Here is a 23,910-nt window from a genome sequence, read left to right as displayed (position 1 = left end):
ACCTGGAACATCCTTTGCCCCCATCTTGGCACGTTCACCTTCTATCAGTGTGCAAGGCTGAGATAAAAAACCACCTCTTCTACCTCATCTGTCCCAGTTAGAATTAATCTTTCCTCCTCTAAACTTCTATAGCACTTTCTAGCTTCAGAGGGACCAAAGTTCATGCCTTAGCTTTCCTGCTAGGCCTGAATCCCTGAGAGGAGAATTTGTATTTAATTTATCTTTGTATTCCCTAACCTAGCACAGGGCTGCATTAATATATGAACAAATGAATTAACACATGAATGAATGTCTCACCTGCAACTTGGCAGTTAATTGTCACATTCACTCCTCGCACTGTTTTGATGGTGCTTCCTACATCGACTGCGACCGCAGGCTCCTCAGTGTTGATGACAGTCACTCGTGATGTCTTCACTAGCGGCTTTCCTGAAGATGACAAGGAATGTGAGATTTCACTAGACAGTAGCCATGGGCTTGGGGCATTCCCTTGAAACATGCAATGACCAATAATGAACAACTGGTATACCCAGGCTTTTTCCACTAACCATGTTTTCCTCTGAAAAAATTGTAACTGTACAATATAAAAACCATCCACCCACCTATCCCCCCACCCATCTACCTACCGTAGAATTGTCAGAAAAAGAATAAGGATTGAAGAATCTTAGGATAGAGCATGGTATCCAACAAGTTAGGATGATTTGTGCATTTAATCATTAAATTAACAAATGATCCTATCCATTCCATTTTTAAGGACTTATTTTTTTTAAATTAAGCTTCTTACTTTGAGATAATTGCAGATTCATACTCAGTTGTAAGAAATAACACAGAGCAATCCTGTGCATCCTCTACCGAGTTTCCCCCAATGGTAATATCTTACAAAACTAGAGTACAATATCATACCCAGGACACTGACATTGATAAAGTTAAGTTAAAGAACATTTCCATCACTACAATGATCCCTCATGCTGCCCCCAACCCCACCTTGATCCTTTGGCAACCATTAATCTGTTCTCCAGTTCTATAATTTTGTCATTTCAGGAACGTTATATAAATGGAATCATACAGTATGTAACATTTTCTGATCGGCTTTTTTTCACTTAGAATAATTCTCTGGAGATTCTTCCAGGTCTCACATGGTACCATGATTGTGTGTATCAATAGTTTGTTCCTTTTTATTGCTGAGTAATATTCCATGGTATGGATGTACCACAATTTGTTTAGCTTTTTACTTGTTGAAGGACATCTGGGTTGTTTCCAGATTTTGTCTATTCAAAAAAGCTGCTATAAACATTCCTGTACAAGTTTTTGTGGGAACATAAGTTTTCATTTCTTCGGGATAAATGCCCAGGAGTGCAACTGTTAGGTCATATGCTAGCTGCATGTTTAGTTTTTTAAGAAACTGCTGAACTGTTTTCCAGAGTGGCTGTATCATTTCACATTCCAACCAGTAATGTATGAGTGATCCAGTTTCTCTGCATCCTTGTCAGCATTTGCAGTTGTCATTAGTTTTAATTTTAGCCATCTCATTGTGTTTTTCATTTGCATTTAATTTGCATTTCCCTAATGGCTAATGATGTTGAATACTTTTTCATGTGCTTATTTGCCAACTTTATACCCTCTTTGGTGAAATGTCTCTTCACATCCTTTGAGCATTTTCTAATTGAGTTGTTTATTTTTTTACTGTTGAGTTTTGAGAGTTCTTTATATTCTAGATACTAGTCCTCTGTCAGATATGTGGTTTGCGAAGACTTTAGCCCAGTTCTGCAGCTTTTCTTCTCATCTTCTTAACAGGATCTTTCATACAGCAAAAGTTTTTTAACTTTGATAAACTCCAATTTATCAAGTTTCTCTTTCATGGATCATTCTTTTAATGTTAAGTCTAAGAACTATTTACCTAGACCCAGATACTAAAGACTTTTTTTCTAAATGTTTCATAGTTTTACATTTTAAATTTAAGTCTGTGATACATTTTGAGTTAATTTTTGTATAAGGCGTGACACTTTGGTCAGAGTTCACTTATTTTTTGCCTATGGGTGTCCAATTGCTCCATCAACGTTTATTGAACAAGCTATCTTTGTTCCATTGAACCACTTTTGTAGCTCCGTCAAAATCAGTTGGGCATATTCTTGTGGATTTATTTCTGGGTTCTCTCTTCAGTTCCACGGATCTATGCATCTATCCCTCTACCAATACCACACAGTCTTAATTACTGTAGTTATGTAATTCATCTTGAAATTGGGTAGGCTGATTCTCCCCACTTTATTCTTCTTTGCTATTCTAGCTTCTTTGCTTTTCTACATAAATTTTAGAATAATCTTATCTACGACTATAAAATCTTGCTGGGATTTTGATATATCGGTTTAATGTGATTTGGGGAGAACTGACATCCTTGGTTGAATCTTCCAATCCTTGAACGCTGTTAAATCTGTTTATTTAGATCTCCTTTAATTTCTTTCATTATAGTTTTGTAGTTTCCAGTATACAAGTCCTGCATACATTTTGTCAGATTTGTCCTTTATTTTGTTTTTTTGAGGGATAGTAAATGATCTTGCAGTTTCCATTTCAGTGTTCATAAGTTCATTGCTAGTATATAGAAATACAGTTGATTTTTGTGTATCCTATGACCTTGCTAAACTTACGTATTAGTTTTAGGACATTTTTTGTAGATTCCTTGGTATTTTCTCAGTAGGAGATCATTTCATCTGCAAAAAGTTTTATTTCTTCCTTTCTGATCTGTATACCTTTTATTTCCTTTTCTTGCATTATTTCGCCAGATAGAACTTCCAGCATTATGTTCAATAAGAGTGGTGAAAGTGGGTTTTTGGTATGATGGGTGATTTTCAGTTGAAACCTGGACATTTTCATATTATGCTATACAATTCTGGATCTTATTTAAACCTTCTCATTTAGCTGGCTTTCTCTCATTCTACCCAGTGGAAGTAGAAGTCCAGATTCTCCACTTAGCCTTTGTCATACAAGTGGGGGGGGGGTCCTCATTACTGCTGGGCAGGGGTAGGATTTCTGGCTCCCCACATGGTTTCCACTGACATCACTGTGGGAGGGGCCTTGTTACTGCTAGGGGTGGGTGAAAGTCCTGAATCTCCAGGAGGCCTTCTCTAACAACACCCGGAGAGAAGGGTAAGGAGGGTCCTACAGCGCGAGGGTGGAACTCCAGGTTCCCCATGTGCTCTCCACATTACGCCCTGGTGGGGATGAAATCCGTCTTCTCTGGCACCATGTCCATGGGAGTGTTGAGGAACCTGTGTCAGTCTGATGAGGTGGAGTCTAGGTTCCCTACTCAGCTTTTGTAGGTGTGGGCAGTGGTGGACCACAGTCTTCTGTGGTGCTTAGAGAAGAGTGGTATTTTACAAACTTTTCTGTCTTACTAGGCTGCCCCTTTCTTGGTCCTGTGGCTAGAGAGAACAGTCTTTAGTTGGGGCATTTTCTTCTGTTCCCACTGCATTTCCTTGTGGCCAGCTTCTTCAGCTTCAACTTTGGGATTTAGGAGGCAAAAAGAAAACCCAGGCAAGTAACAATTGTGTCGTTCCTCAGTTCCCAAGGTCCCTAGCCAGTCTGCTTTTTCCACTCCACTTTTCAGTCTTCTTATGTCTGTTTTACACATAATGTCCATGGATTTTAGCTGTATTTAGCAGGAGGAATAGTGAAAAGTATACCCACGTCATCTTGCCGGAAGTGGAAGTTCTGTGTACATTACATTTTAATAGGCCTTTATCAGCTGGGGATAAAAATCCAGCCCTTCTTGTACCTGACCAAAAAATACAATGAAAAGATTCATTTATTGAGCACCTTGGGGAAATAAGGGTCCAAATGAAATCATTTTCATATACCTAAAGCTTAATTTTTTGTAAGTCAAATGAATTTAATTTTATTTTAACCATTTTATAGGCAGGGCATTCGACAATGGTATTCACTCTTCTGTGCCTTCATTGACCGTGAAGTAAACCATAATTCATTAATGCCTTTGGAGTCTTATACCTGCTTTTTATACTCTTTCTTTTCTTCTTCACCTATTTATCCTTTATTCCTGCTTGCACTGTCCCGCAGCCTCGTATTAGAAGCTGTCCCTCTTTCTTCTCCTCTCCCCTAATAAATGCCTTCCAGGCACAGGTTATTAAGCTTGTTAGAACTATGTGTAAGGGCAGAAACTTGAGCAAAGTTCTGAGGAGCTTACCTTTGAATATTTGCATAGGCTTTCCACATCTATTTTGACTGTTTAGGGGCCTTTTTCCTTTTTTCACCTATACTCCATATATTTGAGATTATGTATGACCTGATGTGAAGGTGAGTGATTTCATACGACGATGGTTTCTAAGACTAATGCAGGGCAATAATAGGAGAATGCAGCTGGAATGACACTGAATTGATATTGGCATATTTACCTTACCTCCCCACCCATAAGAAGCTATGCAGCTCCACCTCCACACATACCCTATATCTAACCAGTCTCTCTGTTGCTATAATCTAAAGCTGCCACCTTCTCTGGCTGGACCACTGCAGAGCCTAACTGGTCTCCTTGTTTCCATTCTTCCTTCTCCACAGTTTCTTCTCATGACAGCCAGAGTGATCTTTCTAAAACATGAATCAGATTATGTAACTCCTCTGCTTAAATTATCCAGTGCTTTTTCAGTGCAATTAGAACAAAATTTCAAGCTCCTTTTCATGATCAACTGTCCCCTACATGTTCAGGCCAGCTGTCTACCCCTCCTACCTCACTGAGGCCACACTCCCCCTCAATCACTGTGTTCTATTCCACACTGGCCTTCTTTCTCTTCCTCCAAAACATCAGCACATTTGCCCTGGCTCTTCCCTTTCCCCGACATCCTCCACCTACAGACTTCTACGTGGCTGTCTTCTTCTGGCCATTCACGTTTCTGTGCAAACAACACTTCCTAGGGAGACCATTCCTAACCACTCCATCTAAAGCATATACCCCTTCACTCCCCTGCCAGTCATTACACATCTCACCACCAATTCTTCACAAGCAGAAGAACTATCAGAATTTATCTTATTTATGTGTGTGTTCTCTGCCCCCTGCCCATCACCATGTAACCTCCATAAAAGTAGGGATCACACCTCTTTTGTTCTCTTCTTTATCCTACCAATTCATTCTGGCACATGGTAGGTCCTCAATAAATACCTACTAAGTGAATGGATGTGTGCATATGGTGTGTTATGTGCATTATCTGAATTGTCTTTGCTCTCATAACAATCCTGAGAAGTAGGTAAAGTACTTCTACCTTTTACATAGACAAAGAAGTTAGGCTCAGAAAGGCTCCACGGTTTGTCCAAGGCCACAGAGCAAGCAAGTAGTAGGGCTAAACTTGACCCTAGATTTTTCACCTAAAGTCCAGTGCTCGTTACAGGGGATCTCAAATCCGTGTCTGTGGACTGGCTGCCGCAGAACCCCCAGGGCACTTGTTAAAAACATAATCTGTCCTGCTATTATAAAATAGTTGCCTCACCGTGTAATAAAAATGGTGCCAAAGGGGAAAAGCAGGTTAGGGACCAGAGAGTTTCAGACTCACAATTACCAAGTTATTTTTCCTACAGGAATTTTAATAATAAAGGTGTTTTTTATAGCTGCAAGTGTATAGCTATAAAATTCAAATGTCACTGAATTAAATCCAGCCCTTAATTAATTATGTTGAGCTTTTGCTAAAAAGCAATGGCCTTTTGTCATGTCACTAGAGGCGCTGTTGTTAGCACAGGTGACGTATACATTCTTATTACTTTCATGATCCATTGTTAAGACAAAGCACAAAGTTATCCAAGTATTTATAATCAATAGAAATTTATAACAAAAACAAGATTTCTTAATCAACTCTCTTACATCTATTAGAAAAAGCTTGTATATATTACTGAGTCCTACTCCAGATCTACTAAACCTAAATCGCACGTTATTTAAAACCAGTGTACAAGGCCATGACTTTGACTTGGGGCTCTAAGGTCCTCCCTAACCGAAGAGTAAGGCAAACATGAGATGGTTTTAGGTGCCTTTTGATTCACTCAATCATGGTTGCCAAGGAGACAGATTACTCCCGTGTGTACAACCGTCCCATTCCAGTCTGTAGAAGTAGAGGCTTCTCCAGGGACAGAATTTCAGTCTTCTGATGAAGTCGTATGTTCTGGGATGGAAGCTGTAATCTCTATTTTTAATAAGTTCCTAGGTAATTTTGATATGCAGCCAGGTTTGATAACCAACGAATTACACTCTTCTAGTTTTTCTTTAACTGATTTCTCTGATTCCTGGTGAGAGCTGAGGAGATTTCTTTCGAGAGACCACTACTGGTCCTCTATGGGGAATTTTCAAGTTGGAGCTCTTATTTTAATGGTCAATTAAAAAAAAAAACAACAACAAAAATATAAGCCTATTTTTAATCACCTGGATGTTTACCTAATGAGTGGGGACTGCTGTGTGATGCCATGCCTGTGTTTGGTTACATTCATATTAACGAGTATTACTTTCATTATGGAAGTTAACTACGAAGAAAAAAATAGAGACGCAGAGAGGGAGTGAAATGATAAATTATATGTTTGTGCTAAGAGAACGCTTAGAAAAAGGTCATGACAACAGAAAAAGGTGCCGAGAGAGCTGAGCCATGATCATAGAGCCTCTGTGGCTTGAGTTGCGCCTCAGCTGTCAGCACTATGTACGTGGTACAAGGAGCCATTCCGCCTCTGCAAGTCAGCATCCACCAGAAGATTAAATTAGCGCTACTTTATGGAAATTGGTAGGGTTTATAGATTACTCTTTCATTTAATGTGTAACTTTGTGTAAGAGTTGAATGATAGTGAGACACAGAAGGAGATAATGCCTAGTTTTATATCTGTATACCTTTAAGAAAGACAAGGAAATGGAGACAAAGGCAAGCTTTTTAATTCTTCAAGCCTAATATGAGGAACCAAGGCCCTCCAAGAGAGTCAGACACAGAAACAGAAGCATTAAGAGAATCATTTTTGCTCAGTTCCTTCAGACCTCATCATATCCCTTAGCCTTTGGATTATGGTTCCTGTTTGAAGTAACCTGGAGCAGAGGCAATGGAGCCTCACTTGTAAGCAAGGGAAGCCCTTGCACAAAGGCTGAACTGAGGTGTAGCTAAGTCTCGTGTGTCGTGGTGAGATGGTGAGAAAAAGCGCCACCCCGTGATGTCTTTATGGCAGAGGTGTTCAGCACTGTCCTGATCCTGAAGGATAGGTAACTGGAGAGACAGGCAGGGACAGATGAGCAGTCCCAGGAGCAAATGCTCAGAAATACATTCCTGCGCACAGCCTGGGCTCTGGCTCACGTGCCTCATGTGTGACTCCAGATAAAATGAAAACCCAATGGGAAAAAATCTGAACATATGTGCTTGAAAAATCTCTTTGGACCACTATAAAGGTGATTGAGAAAGGAGCCACAGGAGATGGAAGGTTTGTTTTTTGAGTGCAGCCAAGAACAGAGAGCATTGTAAGTAACTTTTTCCCAGGGCCAAAGTCCAGGCCTCTTCTAATAGAAACTTTGTTTTCAACAGCATGATGCCTTCCATTCTAGAGGCCGTGGCAGGGACTGATTTGCTCCTAACCAAACCTTTTTCTTCTTCTTGGGTGCACAGCTAGGTCATTTCCCAGCCTCTTAGCAGTTAGGTGTGGGCAAGGTGCTGAGTTCCAGCAGATAGAAAGTGAGCAGAAGTGAAGTGTGCCACTTCTTGACCCAAACCACAAAGACCTTCTTGTGCAATAATTTGTTTTAGACCTTATGTGAGCAAGATATAATCCATCATATTTTAGCCATCCTATATTTATAGTTTTGTTTGTTACAGTAGTTAGCAAATGCTAATTACTCCAGGTTTAACGAACATTTGTTGACTCACTGAATGAATGAATCAAATGGGTCTTCTTTCAATTTTTCTAATTTTATGAGTCGCAAATGTCATTTGAAAATGCTTCTTTATTATCCTTAGCCATCAAAAACGAACTGTACTTCAAAGCCTTCAGATTCTCACAGTTCAGCTAGAGGCCATCCATGCGAGGAAGTGTGCACACGCATTCCATCCCCAGGAGAATAAGACATGTTGACGATGACTGGGATGCTGGGCAACGACAGGAACAAGGACCGCAGGAGGCAGAGCTGGAGACTACTTGAGAGCTCCAGAAAGGATGCAAAATTGGCAAATAAGTTTGAGATTATGGAGCAATTGGTAGAGTCGTTCTGGAGTACCTTTCAGATGCGGATTCTGGGTTATATTCATGAGGACTGAGCAGCAAAAATGAAGGATAAACTAGTGGTGCCTGCAGTGCGCATGGGTGTGAGAAGTGACAGCCTACATGTCAGCTGTCTGGACTCCGTCTCTTAACAGCTGAGTGACATGGGCAAGTTATTTAATCTCCTTGTGGCTTAGTTTTCTTCTTCTGTGGTTGCTGAGAGGAATAAGTACATGAATGCATGTAAAGCTGTTGGAACGACGCCTTAGCACGGTGTGAGGTTTGCATAAATGTTAGCAATCATCTGCAGTATCTCTGCTAAAACACAGTGAGACAATACTATAAGGAGCAGTGTTGGGAACTTCTGATAAACTAACAAAACACACAGAAAGGAAAAGTTTAAAGAAAAGAAAGAGGAAAAATACAGGAAAGAGGACAGAGAACAAATCTGTTAGTGAGAAGGAACTCATCTGTTTCTGTTTTGAAGAACTGTGAGAGTTTCAGGATAATTAGAAAAAGATATAATTTAAATATGAGGGATTCTCCCCAAACTGGTATAAGTAACTGGACAGAAACAGAGAGCTTGAAAATCACACTGAGGCTGGTCTTGCTGGAGACCCCAAAAAGTATCTGCTTCCAGAGAAGTTGTGAAACAATGCATGCCAGGCTGACTTGCTGGTGACCCCACGAGACCATTCAAGAAAACAATTGGGATATCCATACCTGGCCCAAATCTCAATTCAAGAGAAAGGTGAATAAGATAGTGACTCCCAGTAATTAAAATATTTGAGTATTACAGTAATATTTGAGTATAAAGAAATGAGGTGTTACGGGTTTCACATATTTTCAAACTAAGCAATTTGTATTTAATCCAGATTTAATCAATGGATAATGCCTTGTAATAAGTGAGAATATCAAAGACATGCCTTAAGAAATGCTAGCCTCTGCTTACATTGCAATTATCATAGGTCTCTCATAAAGGCCACTGGAGGTAAATCTGCAAAAGCTCCCTGAAATGAGAATTCTCAGCCGAAGAATTTAAGACCTCTTGAGTTAAATAAAGTTTAAGGGACCACGATCAGTGTGAACCTATGAAAACCCTTATAAATACCAACATCTTATACATCTGAAATGAGTAATGATGGACACTGGCTATTAACGTCCAGTTACCATCCTTGCTGGCCAGAAACTTTTCGGGATCTGACTACCCGGCAATTTCAACAAGAGTTGCTTTGTTACAGATAATCGTCATATTAAAAGGCATGATTTTTTCTTAAGGCTGCTTCTCCTTCCAAATGTACTTTGCATTTTATAGTTCAGGAATTTTTTAACTCCTTCCTGTCCAGCTGTCTCTCTTGCAAGGTCTCCTTCACTCCCCACTCCTGCCTCCTGAGTTAGCCTTTGGCCTTTCAGTCAACACTGCACCCTTTCTCCTCACCAGTCCTCTGAGAACTTTTCTTCTCATCTGTTATTTTTCCAAGACGTCATTGCAAAAAGCTGTACTTCTTTGCTATCTAGTCTTCTAGTGTCTCAAAGATAAAGGAAGTAAATTTGCAAATGTTAGAATTTTAGGCAGGGGAGTTTATAGCTGGTAGTGTGTGGGTGGGGACTGCCGTACTTTATTTGTATGTAAGAGATTCACAGACCTCTTAGGTCTAAAAGAGACTCAAGTGTGCATCTATTTAAAACTCCTCCATTTACAATAAGGACACAAGTTTATAGTTCTAAATCTGCTCCTAAATTGTGTACTGAGGCAAATATTTCCCCTAGAATCTTATTCTGTTATTACAATAAGCTTTTTTTTAGTAATAGTAAAAAAATAAATATTTCTCTCCCATCCAAATAATTACGTGGTTTTAGTTAGTGTAATCTAATAAAATAAATTATTACACTTTGAGTAACACTCTGACTGTACTGGGAAATGAGGTATAACATACGAGCAGAGAATAGAGAAAATGGAAGATTTAACCAGAGGGTACTGGCAGCATCCAGGCTATGTTCACAGCACAGACATGTTTAGCCTGAATATAATTTTTTAAAATTTGAATTAGTTGGGCTCAGCTAAAAATGGAGAGATTTTAAAAAAAAAGTGTGTGTGTGTGTGTGTGTGTGTGTGTGTGTGTTTTGGTTTGGCTTATCTGAGAACACTGGAAGGTCTATTAACATTAGATTTGCATTTATCTTTGGCAACAGTTAGATGAAAATGAGCTGTGCCCTTCAGACAGGGTGTGGTAGCAGACCTCACAAATATATCTCCACCCTAATCCTTGGAATCTGTGACTATGTTATGCTACAGGCAGAAGGGAATTAAGGTTGCAGATGGAATTAAGGTTGCTAATGAGCTGACCTTAAAATAGGCAGATTATCCTATATTATTTAGGTGGGCCCACTCTGATCACATAAACTCTTTAAATCACAAGAGGGAGACAGAAGAGTCTGTCAGAGAGAGGCAACATGAGAAGGACTCATTCCACCATTGCTAGCTTTGAAGATGGAAGAAGAGGGCCAGGAGCCAAGGAATGTAGTGGTCTCCAGAAGCTGGGAATGGCACTCAGTTTACAGTCAGCAAGAAAATAGGGACCACAATCCTAGGTCGCAAGGAACTAAATTCTGCTAACAACCTGAATGAGCAGGAAAAGCACTCTCCCTTAGAGCTTTCAGAAAGGAATGCAGCCCATTGACATCTTGTTTTTATCCTGGTGAGACAATGCTGGACAGAATTCTGACCTACAGAACTGTAAGATAATATATGTGTGCTGTTTTAAGACTCTATGTTCACAGTAATTTGTTATGGCAGCAATAAAAAACTTATTTGCAGGCCATATACATTGTCTATATCACCAAAGTTATCACTACAATAAAGAAGACATATAAATGACTAATAAGCACACAAAAAGATGCTTGACATCATTAATTATTAGGAAAATGTAAATTAAAATCACAGTGAAATACCACTTCACGTCCATGAGTATGGCTATTATAAAAAAGATAGATAATAACAGGTGTTGGTGAGGATGTGGAGAAACTGGAACCTTCGTACAGTGCTGGTGGGAATGTAAAATGGAGCAGCCACTTTGAAACAGAGTTGGCAGTTTCTTAGAAAGTTAAACATAAATGTGCTCTACAACCAGAAATTCCACTTTCAAGTGTATATACCCAAGAGAAATAAAAACATATGTCCACACAAAAACTTGCACATGAATGTTCACTGCAGCATTATTCAGAATAGCCAAAAAGTGGAAATAACCTAAAGGTCCATCAACTGATGAATGGATGAAGAAAATGTGGTATATCCATACAATGGAATATTATTCCACCATAAAAAGTAATGTAATATACATGCTACAACATGGATGAACCTTGAAAACATTATGCTAAGTCAAAGAACCCAGTAACAAAGGACCGTGTATTTTATGATTCCATTTATATGAAATGTCTAGAATAGGCAGATCTATGGAGACATAGTATGTTAGTGGTTGCTTAGGGGTGCAGGGAATGGGGGGATTGAGGAGTGATGGCTAAGGGGGTGGAGTTTATTTTTGGGATAATGAAAATGCTCTAAAATTGAGTGAGGTGATGAATGCACAACTCTGAATGTACTAAAAGCCATTGAATTATATACTTTAAATGGTTGAATTGTATAGTATGTGAATTATACCTTAGAGTTTTTTTAAAAAAACAACCATCTTGGATTGTAGTGATGGTTACACAACTTAAAATATTTGCTAGAAAGTCACCAAATTGCACACTTACAATGGGTAAATTTTATGATATGTAAATTATACCTCAACAAAGCTGAAAAAATAGTTTTAACCTGATTTAACCTTTTTTGGTCAATTCAGGGTCAACATTATGGTACTAATTAATAATTTTGTACGAAAAATGAGGTAGAATTGGAATTTCTTTGCCCTTGTGATTCTGTTTAGTTCATGTGCCTTCAGTATAAATATTGCAGGGCTCTTAGGACCTAAGGAGATAGGTAGGGGTTAGACTCCCCTTTCCTGAACATTCTTAGGCTGTATGGCTTCCCATTCCTCCCTTGTTTCCATTGCCACTCTTTAAAGATATTTTTACCAATGCCAGTTTACTCAGATTACTGCCATTACCTCTTCTAATTATTCAACTGAAGTTGATGACTCCTCAGGGACTAAGGCAGCAAGTGGTGCTGTTATAACTTCTTTTGCATGTTCCACTGCAGAGTCGTAGACAAGGGACCCCCCACCTAGCACAGCTGTGTGATGCTGCAGCCTCTCCTAGAAACAACCAACCAAGGATATGCTTTATCCCACTGCCTGTCCAACCACCCATCCTTCCCTCATTCCATTGGCTAGATGTGGAACTGCTTTTTCCAGATTTGAGATGGGCTAGTTTGGATCATTTGTACTTTGTTTCCTTTCTAGTCTACCGGAGAGCAGAGTAAGTTGGATTCTCCTGCTATGCTCTTATCTGTTTTATCTAAGTTCTATAAAAGCTAGGGCTCTTTAATGGGCATGCTACACATATGCACTTATTGAGGAAAACTTAAGGACCTTGGTTACTCAGTATTCTATCAGATAATGAGGTCCCTTGATAGCAGTGTGAATCAACAAATGGCCATTACCCTGTTGTTCAGAGCACCATATAGGAAGCCAAACTTGTCTACCTTTCCTTCTGATTTAGTGCACCGGAGCAAATCTTCCTCTGTCAGTCTTTGCTGCTGGTGACACGGCCCTCTCTGAGTCTAATTCTTCTCTGTGAAGCAAAACCCTCCTCTGGTTAACAGAATTGCTGGATGAAAAATTCAGAAATGCCAATTCGAAATGACTCACATCATGAAAAGCTTACAAAACTGCTTGTCTTTTATTGTAGCTACTAAATCATGATGGGGCAGGAGCAGAGAAAGAAGAATTTCAAAAACAATTGCTTTTTATTTTTATTTTTCTGTGATCTCTTTATTAGACACAATACATGTCAGCAATTCAACTCATAAGAAAGCAGAAAAACATGCCAGGAAAGGAGAAATATTTTCTGTCTCTCCCTTTCTGTGAAAACTTCAGATGAGCTCATCTGTGTTCTCTCCTTTCAATGAAAGATATGCTCATCCCTCAGCATTCATCTTCTCATTTTCCATTGATGATGTCAGGCAGACCTTACAGTATCTCTTTTCTGATCTTATAAAATCAATGACAACCAAAAACGTTTCCCTTATGGCTCTGACCTCATCAATGGTCTACACCTGGACAGGCCTCATCTGCGTTGGTAAGTAGAGCTAAGCTCTACTGCTCCAGACTGAAGCAATTTACCAGGAAACTACTGCTTTTCTTCAAAACCCTGCCTACACCACTCAGATCTGGAAGATTTCTGAGCAACTTGGCAGAGTGCTGAATCTCCAACCTTTGTGCCTATCTTAGTGCACACCAGAAACTCTCCTTTACCTAGCCCTGTTTATATCTGGAACAAAGTAACCAATACTTCAAAATGTTAGGTATGTGACAATTTGGTGACATTCTTATACTCCTCCTTACCCCCTATTACCCTCCTCTCTACTGTAAGCTACTCTAGTCTACATTCTGAGCAGTGACATAGGCATCCAATTAAGTCTATTTAGAACAGAAAGGAATTTTGTGCCACTGGGTCTACACAGCCTGGGCTGAACTGGGGAGGGAGATAGAGAAACATTGGCCACCTCCATACTGAGAGACGCTCACAAATTCCTATCAAATCTCTGAGACTTAAAAGATAAAATCAACACATAAGGGATGAGTTTGGAATGAAACAAAAGGCACTAAAGACGATATTTTTCAGGCCCAAAGAGGGCAGGGCAAGGAAGGTTTGGCCGTATTAGTATCTCTAAAACTAAATGGTGCTTACATGTTTAAATAACAATTGTCTTGAGAGTAGCAGTGGACCTAAAATGAATCTGAGAGGCAGAACTGGCGACATACTCAACTCAGAGGATGGGGCAACTCAACAGGAGAGGTCTACTGTGGGCCAGGGGGAGTTCCTCAGGCCTCTCTTCCCGTGGCCCATGTGAAATATTCCCCATTACCAGCCACGTCCCTTCCTCTGAATCCAGGCACTCCAACCACTTTCCAGATGGCTAACTCAGCTTTCCCAGTTGACACTGAGATGTTGAGACCTTGAGACAGAGGTGTTCTATGAAGGGTTTGTGAACATTCTGGTCTCTGCAAAGGAATCTCCCCTATTGTAAAAATGACTCGTCTTTTGTTTTATACATTATCCTCATAATAATAATAATAATAATAATAATAAGAGCTAACAAATATTGAGAGCTTGCTCTATGCCAGGCACCATTATAAGCATTTTGTACGAATGAATGAAATTAATTTAAGAACTCTCTGAGTCAAGCACTATTATTATCATCACCATTTTACAAATAATGAAACTAGTCAGAGAGTATAAGGAAATTGCTCAGGGTTACACAGCTAGGAAGTGACGGAGCTAGGATTCAAATCCAGACCACGAGGCTTGAGAGCCTGCAGGCTTAACTGCCATGCTGTGCCTGCTCTTGTGAACTATTATGAAGACATTTCCCTGCATCTGGTCAACTCACGTGCGGCAGCAAGCCCAAAGTCCATATCTTCTTTACAAAACCATTTACAATATCTGAGTCTCAAAAGATTTTGTTTCCCTTTTGGCCTACATTCATACTGAAGTCAAGGTAAAAACTCTGCAATACCTTTAAAAGTACAGAAGCACTGAGATTTACCATGAGGATTTGATCGCAAATAAGCTGAATCAACTCCTGAGTCCGTACTTGAAAAACCTCAGTGTGAAGACTTATAGTGAAAAATACATGGAAGCAAAGTTGGGCTAATGTTTTACAGATTTTAGAACTGCTTTCGGGTTGTGTTTCATTTTAGAAGAGCTAGAGAAAAGAAAAGGAAACGTTTATTGAGTGTGAACTATGTGCCCGGCATTGGGCTAAGTGCTTTTTCACACACGTAGGCTTATTTAACCTCACTACAATCCCGTAAAATATTATTAATTTCATTTTTACAGATGAGAATGAAGACTTAATGAGGTTATATACTTTGCTCAAGATCACACAGCTAATAAGCAGTACCATTGGTAATCAAATTTAGAAATGTTTGACACCCATTTTCCCCCCAAATTTAGGTTATATTTAGGTTGTATTTTATATGCTGCTATGCCGGATCTTGATGCATATAATTGAAGGAAATTCTAATTCTCTCTCCATTCTAGGTAGTCCTGTATACATCCATTGCTTTCACTAGTCTGTAAGCACTATGGAGCTCAAAACTCAGGACTTATTTATTGCTAAATGTCTCACAATACTTGGCAGAGAGTGTGCTCAAAACAGTGGCTGGTGGGCCACTTAATACCGTGTGATATTGGCACAGGTGTAGATGATAATCCCGGATAAAGACACAAACACAATCTTAAGGCAACATGTACATTTTGAGCCTTAACTTTTAGAGGGACTGTTTGATAGATTAGCCAGCAGACCTGAACAAACCCCACGACCGAAGCACAAGGACCCAGCTCCCTAAGCCCTGGGTGTGGTTGTCTGTGATCTACTTCATCGTCAGCCCCTTTCCTCCCTGGTGCCTCTTTGGCTGCTCTCTGCTCCCTGGCTTTGAACCTGTTGGCAGCCTCCAATAGCTCCTCTTCAAAGAGCCGAAGACAAGCCTGATGTTACAATTGCCTTGCTTAACTCCAGACAGGTTTCCCTTAATCATATTAAATTCAGGTGAACAAAGGGTATTTAGTCTGCGACAGAGCTGAACCGTATCTGGATATATATAAACATGAGAGTTAATCCTGTAAGAGCCACTACTTGCCAGCAACTGGAAAGATGTCAGCAGTGCCCTTGCTAAGGCAAGTTGGAGGGTGAAAGGCAGAAGAGATTTAACAAGATTGGTGCTGAGCATCTGGCCTCTGTATAAAGAGGGGAATAAAGATTGTGACTGGAATACATTAGAAGAAAAGCAAATGTTCTAGTCACAAAAAATACGCATTAATAACATCAGTCTTTAATCTACCCCAGGGCCCTTTAGCTTGCCTTATTCACTGTTGACTTTCATCTTCCCTGCAAAGCCCTCTGCTAAAGGGACCTTCCCAAATCAGCCTTAGGTCACGAGGGCAGAAATACTTTTGCTAAACAGATATGCAAGGCAGTAGCATGTGTGACTGGAGAACAGTGTGACAACATAATCCAGGCATGGACTGATGAGGTCAGTGTGGGGTGATATTGGTGTTTCCAGCAACTACTGAATCATCTGATGGGAGCAGCCATTGAAAAGAATAAATACAAACACATGCAACATACTGCCACAAAGACTGCGTGGCCCAGATCTGAGAAAAAGGATCCTATTTTGGTAGGATCAGTGAGGAAGTGGAGGGAACAATGACCTGGGCATTAGGGGACCTCAGTTCCCTTCTTCTCCCTGCCCCTAGCTGAGTGGCTGTGTGACCTCATGTTGCCTGGCCTCTGAGAAACAAGGGCAACTGGTCCAGCTGGTATCTAAGGTCTTTTTTAGTTTCAAAGGTAAGGATTTGTCCTATGTAAGAGAGGTCTTATAAAAGTACATTACTATAAGACCACAACTGTGGGAGTCATTGTACTCTGAAACTCAATTTCCTTAAGTCACCTTGTGTAGAATGTTTTGCCTAACTTCTATGGATAAAGGCAAAGTGTGGGCAGGTGCATTAGACCAAAGGTTGAAATAAAACAGAATCAGAGAGAACACTCCTGCTCCAAACCATGACCAGAGAATTCCAATTACTCATGCGTCTTAAAGTCTTTGCAACGTGTGTAACAAGGAGAAATGACAGAATCCCAAAAGGTCCCAGTGGTCTTGGGTCACGATTCCTGTTTCCCAACATGCTACTTACTTGCACACATCTCTTTTGCTCATGTTGTTCTTCCTGCCTGGAATATTTCCCCCATCTCTGCTTATCAAAATTCCATTTGTCCCAACTCGAAGACCTCCCAGATGGAATGAAAGGTCCTTGCACACTCTTGGGTTATCAGTTACAGCACTTATTTCATTCTACCTCCTATTACACTTCATATCCATTTAATTGTAATTATAAATTATAAAGCAGGGTATGGCAGGGACACACATTTCTCTGTGTGTCCCTGGGCCTGCTGGCATGTTGTAGGCACCCCCTCAATAACAGTTTCTGAGTTGAACTGAACAGGGATTTTCACGTTACCTGCTAACGTGACGGCAATGGAGACCGAGTCATATCCCAAGGCATTTGTGGCATTACAAGTGTAGAAACCCACATCAGCTTCCACTGGAGCCAGGATCTGTAAGGAATCATCTGGCTGTAGGAGAATCCTGGAGCAACAGAAAAGAAAGCAGACCCGGTCAGGTCAGTTGACTCCTTTTTGGCATTTAATATTGGTAAAGTGAGAAGGAACCTCAGGGGATATTCAGAAGCCCGTTTAACAAGGACAAACCAGTCACAACGAAACTCCGGAACACAGGATCTCTTGCCACTTGGACTGGTGTGATTGTGGAAGCAACATCAAATAAGGAGCTTTTTGATTGCTTAATGCTGCTTGTTGATTACTTGATCTAAATGCTACCAGTTGGAGCAGACAGCACATGTGCACTGAATACACATAACAAACATCGGGGTGAGAAGGGATGCTAGAGTGAATGGTGCAGATGGATTTGGAGAAGGCTTATTAAGGAAAAGGCAAAGTTATAAAGGAGGAGTGGGGCTTGGTTGGATGGTAGAAAGCAGGCAGAGTTTCTAGATATGGATAAAGGCATCTGTTAAAGCTTGGAGGTGGGAGAGAGGAAGCCAGGAATCAAATATTGATGAGAAGATCTTGATATGTACATTTGAAGGAAATTGTATGTGTAAATACCTCGCAAGTCATATATACGTTTATTACCTTTATTAATCTGTAAACGTTTTGTGGCACAAAACTCAGATCTTATGGTTTTATTTCCCATGATACTTGGCAGAGGGCCCTCTGTAGAGGAGGTGCCCAATAGAATGAAGGCAAAGCCTCCCCTTCAGGGTAAGGGTAAAGACAATTCTAGAATAATCACCATTTAGTTCAGACACATTGCTTTACCCGAAAGGAATTATAAGAATCAAATTGTGAGTGTCTATCATGAACTTCAAAACTCACTCAGATCTCAGTCGACTATTTTTTCTTTTTTAGATTTATGCCATTTCTAAGAACTATCTGCTACATTATGGCAGTTAAGCAGATTAATGACTAGTGATGTCTTGAAGCTGATGTCTTGGTGACCTGGTGAGGCTGATGATAACTGGAGTGTGTATGTGGAGCTGGGAATCTGGAGGGGCCGGGGCGGGCAGTTGGGGTGGACAGGATGGGAAGCTCAGAGATCCGGCGCCTGGACCTGGCAGGCCCTTAGGTCAATAAATCATTCAACAGCACAGAAATGATTTAGAGGTGGCTTGTGGGCTCCTAGAGTCAGTCATTTCCATCTTTGTGATTATTTCTATCTCACTAGTTTCAAAAGGCCCAAAGAACTGTTCACCTAATATCATGTTAACGTCCATCTGTAGAAAGTAAACAGGTAATGGGTCGTTTTTCAGGAAAGGGAAAAAAAAAAAAAAAGCACGAAAAGGTCAGGAGAACTCACACGAGTTGGTGGTACAATTAAGACCAGGAGTCAGATCTCCTGCCCAACAATACCTTCTCCCCACTCTATAATTCTTTTCTTTCTTCACTATTTGTCTTGCTGGGTCCTCACCAGACTCTATGGTATTTGCAGTTTGGCACCACATCTAAGCAGCTGCTAATTATTCTGAGGTGGGTGACCGGCCTGGCAATGAATCAGGCCTCCTGAACTCTGCTTTTGGCCCTGGGCCTACTGTATTGCTTATTCTTACCTCCTGTCAGAGAAAAGGCAGGAAAGAGGAAAAGCAAAGTTTACATCAATCAATCTTCATTCTAGTTAGGTATGGGCAGTTCTGGTAAAAGTGGGGAAGGAAATAGAAAATCTTAGCTAAAGGGAAGTTTCTGGATGGTTGGTGTTTGATTCAGCGCCATTCCAGACCATCACTGCTATTACAGAGGACAGTCAAACTTTTGTGGCATTGAACTAGAGCTGAAGTTTTATGAGGGATGACATAAAGGCTATGAGAGATGGTGACAGAATTCATCCACTCATTTACTCACTCACTCATCATCAAACGTTAGGTGTTTTCTCTCAAAGTGAAATAACTACATGTTAGTTAATTTCAAAGAAGTTGAGAGAAAGATGACTATGTAATTTACTTATCTTTGGTAAGCCATACAATATTTAAGTAGTAATGTCACTGTTTTCTAAGGGAATCTTAACAAATGCAACATAGTATCATTGTTAAACCTCTTCAGGTGTTCAGACTGTTTTAGAATAAAAAAATTAAAAACTGACTTTATGATTTAAATCTTTATGATGTCCAAGGAACATGTATTCTCCACGATAATTTCCAAACAGGCAGAAGGAAAGCAGGCTTAATCAAATTTCAATAGAACTGAATACTCAGGACGATTGAACTTAGTAGATCATTATTCAGTTTTACCACACTCAAAAGGCAGGGATTAAAATTTGCTAAATTCTCAAGTCCATTGGGATAGTTGCCTCCCTTAAATTGGCACTGTCTCTTCTCTACAGAAAAGCACTCTTGAATTGGACATTCAGAGCAGGAGGCTAGAAGATGGATCTTCTGAACTTTATTTTGGTCCTGCTTTGATTTAAAGAATCACCATTGGCAAATCCCTTCACCTTCCTGCATTTCAGGAATTTATCAACTTCTAAAACCCAGTCGAAGTATGTTTTCCTACCCAGCAGAGGGAACAAAAAATGAGGTTGATAAGGAATTCCCAGACCATCTTTTGGTATTTCCAATGACCCTTCCATTGGTAACGTTGGATACTCGGAATGGAGAATAATGTGAGGAAGGAGACGAGATGAGAAGATTGTGAGGAAGGAAGCGAGAGGGGCACACAACACTGGCCAATTTCCCCCGACAATTTATTAGATCCCCATATTTGGTCATTTTTTCTCATAGACCTATTGCGCTTGCCTGATCTCAGGCAGAAGTTGTCAACCCTACTCCCACACTGGGCCTGAACCACCTATTTTTTCAGGTGGGGGTTAGCTTTTGTAGCTGCAGCAGTTCCTCCAGGCGCTGGTCCTACTGAGTGAGCCATAACACTTTCTGCCTGTCTGAGGCCCAGGAAAGAACTCCCACAAAGTTGGTGAAGAGAAGGGAGGAGGACCCATCAGACCAGGCACAAAGCCATAAAGGTCTGAACTAGGATGGGAATAGCAGAAAAGGAAAGGAATCTAGATCCTGAGATTTAGCATTCGCATTTTCTTTTATTCCATAAACTGTGTATACAAAGATATAAAAGGTAAAGTATTTGCCTTCATAAAAACAGTTCTAAATATCATCTTAAGACAAAATCTACCTGGGACAAAATCTGAATTTGTCATTTATTGCATATACTTATAAATTATTATATTCATAAAACTGAACTCTTTAGCTCAAGAGTACATAGTTATTTGGCAGCAGAGTTAGGATTTGAATAGGGTTTGTTGGTCCAGCACTTTTTTTCAATCTGTCATGTCTTTAATAGGGGGTAGATGGGGGTTTGGAGGCTGCCACTAGGGGGAGCAATAGTTCTGGTGCTGGTTCCCATGCAGGGCTCTCTAGGAAACATGACAAGGCAAAGGAAAGGGCTTGCTGTGGAGAATGGGGTTTGCTTCAGTCTCTATCTAGCCTGGCATCTAGGGAGAGAGATTCCTGAAAAAAAAAACATTTTCTTTGTATGTCAGGCGTCTACTCTATTAATTTAACTTAATTTGTTAGTAGCTGATTTCTGTCAGCTTGTATTTAGGTTTCAAATTTGACAGGCCTGTTTTAGAAAGCCCAGGCACAGAAACACAGTGCTGCTTTCCAAGCAAAACCAGAAAGATTTCTCTGGGGTTGCTTTGGAATTTAAGGAATCAGAGGATGAGGGGACATGGAATGGGGCATAATTAAGACCTACATAGCAAATGGTCCTGTGGTCATATTAGGTATATTAATACTCGCTGCTTTCCTCCCATACCCACAGCCCATTTCCTTTTTGGTTTATTGGGCTAGAACTTATTGCTTTATTTCTTTGGTCATACTTTTAGTCAGAAAATGAAGGAACAGATGTGCTTTTCTGGTGGCCTTGACGTGTAAGTTTCTTTGTGACAGCATGTCTTCTCAAGCATTCTATCCCACTAAGTAAGGAGCAGTTGAGAGAGTACAAATAATTGTTTTAGTTACAGAAGTAAAACCCTCATCATACATGTGAATAAGATATGGACAAAGTGCTCACTTAGTAGTATACTACTAAGTACAAGCTCCTTGAGGTGAAGTTATCTCTTCTGCATTTGCAATGTACAGTGAGAAGGAGGCAGCTCTGGGTGTCTACAGGGAGGTCAGTAGCAATTCTGTGAGCGGGGTGGCATCATGATGCCTTCTGAATCCTTGACTCAACTGTGAACATCACTGTCTTGTGCACGTGACCTCCAAGACCAACATGTGAAGCTGCTGTGTGGAAGGGAGGGCTTCTCGACTTGCAGTCAAGAGACGTGGAGTCATGTGGTGGTCTTGGGAAAGCCTTTCAACTCTGTGAGCCTCTAAGTTCCTTCAGCAAATTGAGGATAACACCTCAGAGAGTTCTTGTGAGGATCAAATAAAGGAGTGAGCTTACTGTTTTTAAGTACTAACTATTTCTAAGAAAGAGTTTCTTACTGTTTTCTAAGTAAAAAGGCATCAGCTTAAACATCAGATACATCTAATAAATTAGTACTTTTCAAAGGTACAGCTGGTGGTAACCTACATTACATCTTGGAATTCCTCCTTGGAATTTCCAGTTATCAGAGGAAATTTCCAAGCTCTGGACACAAAAATACCCACCTGCTACATGGGCCATGATGTTGTACCATCTCAGGCCTCTCACCCTAACAAGTAAGCATTCTTTTTGTGTGTGTGTGTGTGTGTGTGTGTGTGTGTGTGTGTGAGGAAGACTAGCCCTGAGCTAACATCTGTCGCCAATCCTCCTCTTTTTGCTGAGGAAGATTGGCCCTGGGCTCACATCCATGCCCATCTTCCTCTATTTTATGTGGGACACCTGCCACAGCATGGTTTGATAAGCGATGTGTAGGTCTGTGCCCGGGATTCAAACCTGTGAACCCTGAGCCGCCAAAGCAGAGCACGTGAACGTAACCACTATGCCACTGGGCCGGCCCAACAAGTAAGCATTCTTAAACCATTTTAGGCCTTAACACAGGACTGGAAGCCAGCAATCATAAGTACATCCTTTCTCTTTAAAGGTTTCTCTTTAAAACCATATCTTCCTCATCTTTTCAAACTTACCTGCCCCACATCCCAACACAAACTTGTCGCTCCAGTCAAAATGGCCTCTTTGAGTCACCTTGTCATTAGCTTGGGGCTGAATGCATGTTCTTCCTCTTCCTGTCTATCCTTTGAAATTCTCCCCATCCCTTAAGAATGAGTTCATGTTCTACCTCCCGTGTTACCACAGTCCACAAGAATCCCTCCTTTTTCTGATCTTCCTGAATTGTTCTAAGTTGTACTACAAAGCCCTCTCCACTGCAGCGTCTCATTCCATCAGTTAGATTGTAAACTAATACTTCAAGGGCTGGGACTCTTACTTCTTTCCTCATTCCCTCTTCAGTATTAGCATAGTGCTGGCATGCTGAATAAATACTCAATAAACACTTGTTTAGTTACCTTCAGGGCAATGGAGCTGAAAACAATCATGCCGACCACACAGCACAGTGGTTAAGAGCACAGACTCCAGAGGCATCCTGCCTGGGTTCCAGCCCCAGCTGTACCACTTAGTAGTTTTGTAACCTTGGGCAAGTAATTTACTGAACTTCTCAGTAATTTCTCACTGAACAATTTCCTTATCTACAGAATGAGGAGAATTATAGCACCCATCTAGGGTTGTTGTGACTATTCTACATGAGTTCAGGTATTTAAAGAATATGGACAAGTGCCTCAGATAGAAAAAACTATGGAAGCACGGATTGTTATTATTTTGTTGTTAACATCACCATCACCATGATCATTCTCTCTTCATGCCTGAGCCTATGTATTCTGGATGTTGTGTGGAACTGTTTTGACACGGGTTAAATGACTGAGAAATGTCAGGCTTTCAAAGAAAAAAACATCAATCAGGGCTACGGGGAGGGAGCAAGGGGTTTGCTGTGTGAGAGCGCAGGAGTGAGCTGCCATGTGTCTACCTCAGTGGTAGCACGGGGAAGGCAACGAGGAGCACGGGACTGAGGCCACCGGCACGTTGGGCTGGCGATGGCCTCAATTCTATTCTTGACTCAGGAATTTCTGAAGAAGGACAACTACTTATTTCCGTAACTGTTTTAACACTATTAACCAAATACTGAAATCTTAGAACACTTGGAAAAAAAAAAAAGCCAGAATCCTGCAATTGCAAGAAAAATATATAAATAATGAGACTAAAAGAACAAAAGTTGGAAAAAAGTGAGCTTAGAAGCACATAAGCAAAGGTAAAGGTGGCTGTGCAAAGACCATCAGCTCCAAACTCCTAAGAGGAGATGTTAAGAACTTTTCCTTACCCTGAAATGCAGATTTTTTTTTCTGCTTAGGGATTCCTTAAATTAGGATAATCAAATCTACCACAATGGAAGAATGAGAACTGATATTTATTAGACAAGTGTA

General features: G+C 40.5%; 1 protein-coding gene across 3 annotated transcripts in view; it reads right to left on the bottom strand.

Moving 5' to 3' along the window:
• Positions 1 to 23,910, bottom strand: part of ADAMTSL1 (ADAMTS like 1) — an 855,592-nt gene that overhangs the window by 74,130 nt on the left and 757,552 nt on the right. For all 3 annotated transcript variants that reach the window (XM_058565859.1, XM_058565860.1, XM_058565858.1), the window contains 2 exons: positions 17,386 to 17,513; positions 298 to 426 (listed from right to left, as the gene is read on the bottom strand). In XM_058565859.1, the coding sequence (XP_058421842.1) occupies positions 298 to 426; positions 17,386 to 17,513 (257 nt within the window). The remainder of the gene's footprint in view (positions 1 to 297; positions 427 to 17,385; positions 17,514 to 23,910) is intronic.

Source organism: Diceros bicornis, chromosome 22, assembly GCF_020826845.1.
Source record: "Diceros bicornis minor isolate mBicDic1 chromosome 22, mDicBic1.mat.cur, whole genome shotgun sequence".
NCBI lineage: Eukaryota > Metazoa > Chordata > Mammalia > Perissodactyla > Rhinocerotidae > Diceros > Diceros bicornis.
Note: the sequence above shows the minus strand (reverse complement) of the source record. Positions and strands in the feature narration are given on the sequence as shown.